This window comes from Cryptomeria japonica, chromosome 3 (genome assembly GCF_030272615.1).
Source record: "Cryptomeria japonica chromosome 3, Sugi_1.0, whole genome shotgun sequence".
NCBI classification, from domain to species: domain Eukaryota; kingdom Viridiplantae; phylum Streptophyta; class Pinopsida; order Cupressales; family Cupressaceae; genus Cryptomeria; species Cryptomeria japonica.
Window position 1 is genome coordinate 236596977 of NC_081407.1, and position 8705 is coordinate 236605681.

Sequence of the window (8705 nt, forward strand, 5' to 3'; positions counted from 1 at the left end):
ACATTTGTTGATATTTGATCTCCTTCATCTACTATTGCATATGATGATTCTTATGTTGCTTAATCTTTGACTGCTTGTGATTTAATATAACAAGACATACATTATCTTCCAAATATAACTACTTGGGCTGGTCACTTATATAGATTGTAGTCTTATTTGTATACTTTGATATTCACAATTTGGGAGACACCATTAATTACATTCATCTTCTCTTTGGTGGAGATTAATTTACTTTAATTATTGTGGGAACATTCAAACGTTAGTGTTCATTCCCTACATGATCATTCATCATATTTTGACACTAGTTTTGATATTTTCGAGCAACACTTGGAGGAGCCATATTTATTTTTAGAGGAGAAGTATTTATTTGTAGATTATGTTCTAGATCTATTTTAAAGAGATTTTGGATTATCATTTTCATTAGTGTAGCCTAGAGCACCTATTTTTATTAAGACATCTTTCAGCATCAATAAACACTTGATCATAATTCAAAAACATTTCTCATAATTTTTCTTCTATCTTCTTCTCAAGAATGTAAATACATGTTGCATACATTATTGGTTTTATGTCATCCTACAAGAATGAATGTTATTCAAAGTGACTAGACCATTTTCAACATTCATTATTGAACATCTATCATCATTTTTAGGAGACTTTACTTTGAAGTGGGGTTGCTTGGTCTATATTATTCTTCTCTCTTATGAGGTAAATTTTTCCTCACATGGGATTTTGTTCTTCTCATTCTTCTTTGGGAGAAATTTGTATTTTCTCTCTTTTGGGGATGCTTTTTGTCCCATTATATTTTCTCTTTTTATATATTTGTTAGAGATTTCATTTGGATATGGATACCTAATCTATCCTAATAAGAAAACCTCATTTTTTATTCTTTGCATTAGTGTATCATGCACATTCTCACTAAGTTGTGCTTAAGGGATATGTTGGTGTTAAAAATATGTTTTACCTAGCTATCTCAGCACCTAGGTCTTAAATACATTTTCTACTTAATTTTACATATGACACGCATAAGATAATTATCATGTTATGTGTTAAGTCATAAGATTATGATACATTTCATAATACTATGCAATCCTATGTCTCACCTTACCCTACATAACCAAGGACTTTCCTTTGTAATCTCAATCAAGTTGTTTATAATTATATAATTACATCCTTTGATAGGATAGAATTATTCTCTCATATTTCATCTTTCTTGTACTTTCATAGAACTTATTAGATATTGAACGACTACAATCTTCATCTAAATATTTCATGGTATAGAGAATTCTATATCATCTCTTACAATAATGGCACAATCTTATACAATAAGAGTGATTTATTTTGTTTCAAAAACATACAAATATGTGTTGTGGGTCCTTTAGTGTTAGTGATTCATGTCAGAGATTATTACTATGAAGATAATTATATTTTGATATTAATGCATATATAATTTAAAAACATTCACAAAAAGTAGAAAATATAAGGTATGCTAAAATAGAAAAAAATATGTAAATTACATTTTTGTGCACGTAGATGAGGTGTAACTACATCAATTACCTTTTGAACAATATAATGTTTTATTTTTAAGTATATTGATGTACTCTTGACTCTCTATAGAATGAATCCACCTTATAATGCCCTACTATTTGGGTATGTGTAGGATCATAAGGGGCCAAAAAATGGCAATAGAAACCACACAAACCCACCCCCAGCAAAGGCACCAATTGATGGCCTACCTAGTGGGGGGCTTCTCAATCTTCCAATATTGACTTATAGAATTTACCTTATTAAAGAAGGAGTGTCACTTGTTAGATCCTTTTCCAAACTAAATAGTAGGTGAATCCAGAGTCACTTTCACCCTAGAAACTGATGCTTCCAACCTGGTAGTAGGGGAAGAATCCAAACGCCTCTTCTTTTGAGCCCTCTTCTTCTCGATCTCCTCCTAGATAACATGTAGAGTTGCTAAGTTCCTTTTAAAAATTCCATTCCTCTGCAAAATCACATCCTCCATTTTGATTTAGAGGGACACCTAGCTACTTTAAATCTCTTCAATTGGCTTCATCATTTCCTTTCTATTCTCTTTTTGTTCAATCTTCTCATATAGTCCCTTGAGTTCCTCCTCCATTTCTTCCCATTTATCTAGCTTCTTAGCCAATTGTTAGCCACTTCATAAACTCTCTAGTCTTTGTCATCCACTACCCAACTAGAAGCTCCAAAATCTGCTTGAGTGAAGGCTCCCAATTAATTATTTTTCTTTTTAGCCACATAAAGATAACTTAGAAGCCAAAGGATAATAGGTTATTTCTTATTGTAGTTGTCAAGGAGTTTGTTAAATTTCTCCACATAGGTAGGGAAGACCCATTTTCTTTGCAAATCTACTAGTGATGGGGGGGGGGAGAAGGGGTGAAAGGGGCACCTACTTTTTTAAATGTGGTTGTCCAGGGTCCACTCTGACCCAATAGACCAAGAGGAAGTAAAATCATTGGACACATTATCCTCTTTGTTCATCTCTTCAATGATTCTTACAATAGTGGGAGAGGATGGGGGATTTTTGGATCTAGCTATTTTTCTAAGGTTAACTTGGGTAGGGGTCCCTTTAGGTTTATGAGTGGAGACATTCTCTTTGCACTCTGGAATGTCTGAAAGCTCAATACACAAAAGAACGCCAAAAGGATTAAAATTCGGGCCTTTGGTATGGGTTAAAATTAGATGAGATTGCAAAGCTAAAGGATAAGCCCCTAGATTAGGAGAAGAACATCTTTGGTTTTGGCCTAGCTACAGACTGAGAAATAGATGAGAAAAGCCAATATGGGAAATTCATTTTCAAGCCATACCTTAAATGACTGAGCATAGCAAAAGGCTATGAATGGAAGTGTTTGAACCTCCTGTCCAAGGTGATGAACTTCATGAGGAGAAAAAATGCCTCTTTCCATATCCTAGGTAAGTCATTCCAATTGAAACCACTCTGTAAACAGGTCACTTTTTCTCCTAGCTTCAGAACCTTTTAAAAAATTTTTTGTAGTTACCTTTGAGCTTCTTAGGAAAGGTTGTGCCTTCAACCACCAGACCTGTAGAAGTTGCAATAGTCTTCATAGGTACAATTAATTTCACCTTCATTCTAAGATTGGGCAAAATGTTCAGACAGAGTAGGGTTGTAACCCTTCATACCTTCAACTTAAGTCTCTAGATTCCCTTCCACCACCTCATTCCAAAGAACCCCATTTTGTTTAAACTTTTTGGAATTGTCTAGCTTGGTCTAAATGAGGTCCCCACCCATATTATGCTTAATAAAACGAAGAATAAGACTTAGAGAGGGATAGAAAAAATGGGTTTGGGAAAGAGACAAAAAGGGTGGTATTACTAAAAGCATAACTATCACAAGATTTAACAAAGTTGGTCCTTTCCAATAAATTATTGTAGTACAACATGGCTAGGAAAAAGAATGAAAAGGAAATAATAAAATCTTTAATTCTCATTGAGATGATTGTCTTCAAGGATCATGACATGAACATCTTCTGGTAATTTGTGCAACACAATCTAGGTTCTACGGCCCTTAGAAAATAGGTCTAAGTTATCCAACTTGTCTACAATTTTATTTCCTTATCTAAAGGTGTGATGAAATAAAGTATGTGGCCAAATGTAGCAATCATATCATGGCACTTAGTGATTAGATCCACCACCCACCATCTAGGATTCACTTTCTTGTGCAACATCATAATTACAATTTTTGCATAACCTTCAATGATGATTTTTTGGCAGCCTTTATATTAGTGACGCCAAAGAAAAATGCCATTACTTCCATCATGTTGGAGGTTTGGGATCCCAAATTTGCCATATAGGCCACTATGACTTTACCTCTTGGATCTCTGATGACCTAAAACCCACTTGCTTGACCTGGGTTACCTTTAGAAGACCCATCAAAATTTAGCTTTCTCACTCATTTATTGTAGATTATTTTCTTAAGTATTTATTTTTATTAGCATAATAGCAATTAGTTATAATTTTTAAGCCCACTTTCAAAAAATATTTACAAATATTTCATTCTATTAGCAATAAATCTTCAGCTTTCAAGTAGCCATGATAGAAAGTGAATTTTACATGTTATCTATAGAACTTCCTTCGTTGTTGACTTGCATTATCTTAGTATTTAGGTAATATGGTGTAAGTACTATTTTAGATATTAAACAAATAAGAATTCTCAAAAAGTACCTTTTTTTTTTTGCATTTTTCTTTATATTGCTAATCATTAACAAATATTATTCTTGTGTATGAGCATCAACATGTGACCAATAGAAACTCTTGCAAGCACAACCATAAGACTAGTATGAACTCTTTTGGAGCAACCACAATAGAAACTACCTACGAAAGACCAAAAGTCACAAATTAGAATTTCATATTAGATATCCCTTTGAAATTTGAACTTAAGCCTCTACAAATAGAACTCAATGCTTTAAGCAATTAAATTCAACCCTTTGAATATTTGTACATTTATTTGAAAGCTAACATATATAAATATATTCTAGTTAAAAATCGTGTTATCAAATTTACTAATTCTATATTAATTTAAAAAATTAAAAAAAAACAAAAAACAAAAAAAAACTCTTAAATATCCTTGTCAATTAATTGAAGCTACTTAATATATATATATATATATTGAACAAAGATAAACTCTTCAGCTTATGATAATACCAAGGATGTGGTCTCATGGAATAGTCGTAAGAACTATGAGAAAAATAAACTTGTAATACAAACAAGAAAACAAAAGCTCCTGTATTAGCATTTTAAGGGGTTGTCTTTAGAATATGACTGAAAGTTTCCGATCTACTTTCTATTATTATAAATTCCTAAATATCATTTATCTGCAACATCCCTCCCTGACTTCCCTTCCAGGATACTTGCTCCCTTAATCTCCACTTCCGGGTCCATGCAAGGGCACTGCTTAGAAGGTTTAAGTCCTTTCCCAGAGAGCGAAGCAACCCTAAACAGACCAGGAACTTCCAAAATGGCTTCCCTCTGTACGATCGTCAAGTTATCCATGCCTGGCCTTCTATTTTGGGCACCACTTCTGTATGTCACATAGACAACCTGGCACACATTGTACTCGAGCTTCTTTGCTCCCATATCTTTCCAATATGGCAGTGCAGGATTCCTGTGAGGATATTTTTCCAGAGCTAAGGCCGATTCTACTCTATCCCACACTCCAAGACCAATTATCTGCTTCCCATCTAAGGAGTCATAGAAAGACAAGGAAATCATTCCTTTGTAGCAGTTAAAATAAGATCTGAGAATTGCGAGGCAGGAGTAAGAGAGCACGTCCTGTCTCTTCCAACTGCAGTATATTCGACGCATACTCACGATGTCTCCAACTGAGAGCTCTGCAAACGGCACTCCTTTACCTGGTTCTGGTGAAGTGAAGCGGAACCAGCCTGAGTCAACTATTCTCACTGCACACTTCAATCCCTTGGTGAATGCTGCTGCCTGAATTTGCACAAAAGTTAATCTCATCAACATCCCGTTCCCAAACAGTTTGCTTTTGTATCGATTTGTTTAGGTAGTTCATTTAAAATCTTTTTCATTTTTTTAATATAATCTATTTAGATAATTTATCTTAAATCAAGCTCATTTATAGATTCTACTAGAAAAGTTTTTTAATAGAAATGATAAATAGATTTTATTTAAGAAATAAGTATGATTTCAGATGAACCATCTGAAATTCGATTAGAAAAATAAATGTGATTTCAAATAAACTACCACCTAAACAAATCAGCACATGAAATATGCCCGACCCATCTCAAACATGCTACTTCTCATCTAAGACTATGGATATCTAACATACCTCAGGTAAATTTGAGGTCGATTTATCTTCATTTAAGGATTCATCTTTGCCTGCCGCAAAAACAGCAGCCTGCATAAATAAGTAAATCTGGGAATTATTAGAGCACAGAAATGAATAAACGAAATGGTCAGGGAGATATAAAGATAGAAAAAAGTACATACCCATGAAAAATCAAGGCATCTGAGAATAGTGACACTAATGTTTTGGGTCTTTTCGATAAGAGTAGCCACTGTGGCCATGTGGGCAAGTGCATCCTCAATGTTACAGCCCTCCTCTGGTTTGAAGATGCCGAAAGACACGCTCTGGCTCTGGCCACTCTCATTGGAAACAACCATTTTAGATTTGGATGTTTTAGAAGAGATTTCTAGTTGATCAGAAGTTACAGATTGGTTTCGTTACGCATCAATGTGGAGATTAAGTAATGCAAATACAGCACTGAATGGCGTGTGTAGGTGGCGTGAATATTTGATTGTATTTGATTGGATTTGCGCGGTGAGAATGAAGGGACGGAAACGCAGAAACCCATAAAAAAATATCCATAGAAAGAGAGACACGGAGTGTAAAGAGGATAGAGGATAGAGATAGCCTTGTGGCCATGTGCCCCACTGCAATGAGTTTGAAGATGTCCAAGGAAATGCCAACGCTTGGCGAGGCTCCGTGCCAATAATTATTTGAGTTATGTTGTCTTATGTTCAGTGTAAAGGAGAGACGTCAGAGTTTGAAAGATCTCAGCGTTTAGTTAAAGCAATTCTTCTAGTGTACTATCGCAGACAGGCATAGTTGTCGGGGATCTTTTTAATTGAATATTTTCTATCTAATTTTATTTTACTTAGTACAGATATTTATAAGGGTAGATAAACGCATTAATAAAGATCAGAGAGATTGAGGTTACAACAAAGACAAATAAACATAAATATAATTAAGTGTAATAAAGTCTAAACAATTAAAGTCAAATTGGAAGGGAGGATCTCTATCATTCAGATTGTCCTTAATATCTTTGAGGGTAGAATCATCAATTGGCTCTCAACTAGTGAGATAACATTCTTCGTCAAGAGGGTTATTCAGAGGTTGATGAACACAAAAACAAGAGATGACCAACTCCACACAAAGGACCTTACTAGCTAGGAACACTGTGACACCACTGAAAGGTGGTGGAAGATGGCTTGAAAGGCTAGACCATCCACCACAAATTGCATCGGCTCTAAAGACTAGGGGTTAAGAGCCACATGTGTTATGGGAGCAATATCCATTCTCCCATCTAGTAGGATGGCTATGTCTACACTACCACTTTCTAAGGAGTAGAGGAGATATTTAATAAGACTCTAACAAACAATATAAGGAGCTTTCCCTAGTGATCCAACAACTTCTGCAAATGCACACATTCAAGTGCAACTTTATTAGTTTTCACTTGAAATTGTATAAGCACATTAGACAAAATTATGGCCTTGGTAAACAAAGAGTGGTGAAGTTAGCAAAGCAACCAAAGAGAACAACATTATTTTTCTTTCCAAATACTAAAGGAAATTTCCAACCTAAAAGCATCTCAAATTTGGGTATACTTATCCAATGGATAAGGCTAATCTCCAAAAAGAACTATATGCCAGTAAAATGAAGCCAATCTAAAAGGCTTGAAGCAATCATGAATTTAGTTCTAGGCCTCATGCAATTTAAGACAAAACTAGTAGATGTTCTTAAGGGATTCAATTTTTCAACAAAATGAACAACAAAAAATTAGTAATGCCTATGTTAGCCAAACAACTACAAATGAAGACTGTAGTAAAGAATGCACCAAGAAAAGTGGGTCAACTTAGGCTCCAAGGCTATTGATAAAATATATCAAAAAGTGATGCCAAGTACTAGTAGAGGACTAAAGCAAGCACCTAGGATTTAGTTGATTGACCATATGAAGATTGGGGGACAATTTGACAAATAACCTTTTTAGGCTTATAATATTTTGTGTGTGTGTGTGTATAGACACACTATTCGTGATCCATTCACCAAGGCTTAAAAGAGATCTAGCCATTATTTTATAAAATATTTTGGCAGATATAGCATCTATCACAAACTAAAATGTTTCTTAATCATTTGAGCAAAAATATTGAATTTCAATTTGAAATTGGACCAAAGGAAAAAAAACTCAGTGACTTTATTAACAAAAATTTGGAACACACAAACACCTCTCTTAAAGAATTTAAAAGCATGAATTTATGACAATTCACCTGGAGGCTAGTACTCATAAGTGACAATTGAAGGCTACCAAATAGATTGTAGGTTAATAGAAAGGCCATTGTGGAAATAATTTCTTGCCCAAAAAATCACAGGCTTGATAGATTCCTAGGATTTCCATATTGCTTAAATAATAAAAGTAACCTAAATTTTGACGATTTTGTGCATGGTGAGTAGAGTGACATATTACAAATCATTCCAAGGTAAACGCCCTAAAGGCACTTTAAATCAAAATAATATTTAACTAGAAAAAAAATATTTTACGAATGAACAACAAGCCTAAACATCTAAAGTTGTGAGGTAGACAAAAAAATTGCAAGCCGTGTGATGGAGACCATAGTGTTCTTCACTAAAATCCTTGAGGAAATATTTGAGAGGTGTTTCAATTCACAAGAAGCCTTGGAAGGAATCCAAGAAGAAGAGCAATATACATGCATCGTTGCTAAACCTTTGAGAAAATTTATTACTTACCTACTAGAGAAAGTAGCTTGGTAATGCAAGTGTTAAGCTATTTTTGTTTTGTGTGCCATTGACCACTTCCAAAAGTATGAAGGGAAAGGCTTTGAAAGAAAATAGAAAATCTAAAAAGTGAAACACTTCCTATAATCAATTTATTTTTAGTTGAGTAACCAAGATAATTTAATCT

General features: G+C 34.3%; 1 protein-coding gene across 1 annotated transcript; it reads right to left on the bottom strand.

Moving 5' to 3' along the window:
- Positions 1–4671: 4671 nt before the first annotated feature.
- Positions 4672–6338, bottom strand: LOC131074361 (uncharacterized). The gene is made up of 3 exons (XM_058010956.2): positions 5995–6338; positions 5834–5902; positions 4672–5475 (listed from the first exon to the last, which is right to left on the bottom strand). The coding sequence occupies exons 1-3, from the start codon at positions 6166–6168 to the stop codon at positions 4849–4851; spliced, it is 870 nt and encodes a 289-aa protein (XP_057866939.2). The 5' UTR covers positions 6169–6338; the 3' UTR covers positions 4672–4848.
- Between the last annotated feature and the right edge of the window lie 2367 nt (positions 6339–8705).

Coding starts and splice junctions, on each gene's coding strand:
- LOC131074361 (XM_058010956.2), bottom strand. CDS start 6,168: ATGGTTGTTTCCAATGAGAGTGGCCAGAGCCAGAGCGTGTCTTTCGGC. Junction 5,903..5,994: donor GATGCCTTGATTTTTCATGG/GTATGTACTTTT, acceptor TTATTTATGCAG/GCTGCTGTTTTTGCGGCAGG. Junction 5,476..5,833: donor CGACCTCAAATTTACCTGAG/GTATGTTAGATA, acceptor GTGCAAATTCAG/GCAGCAGCATTCACCAAGGG.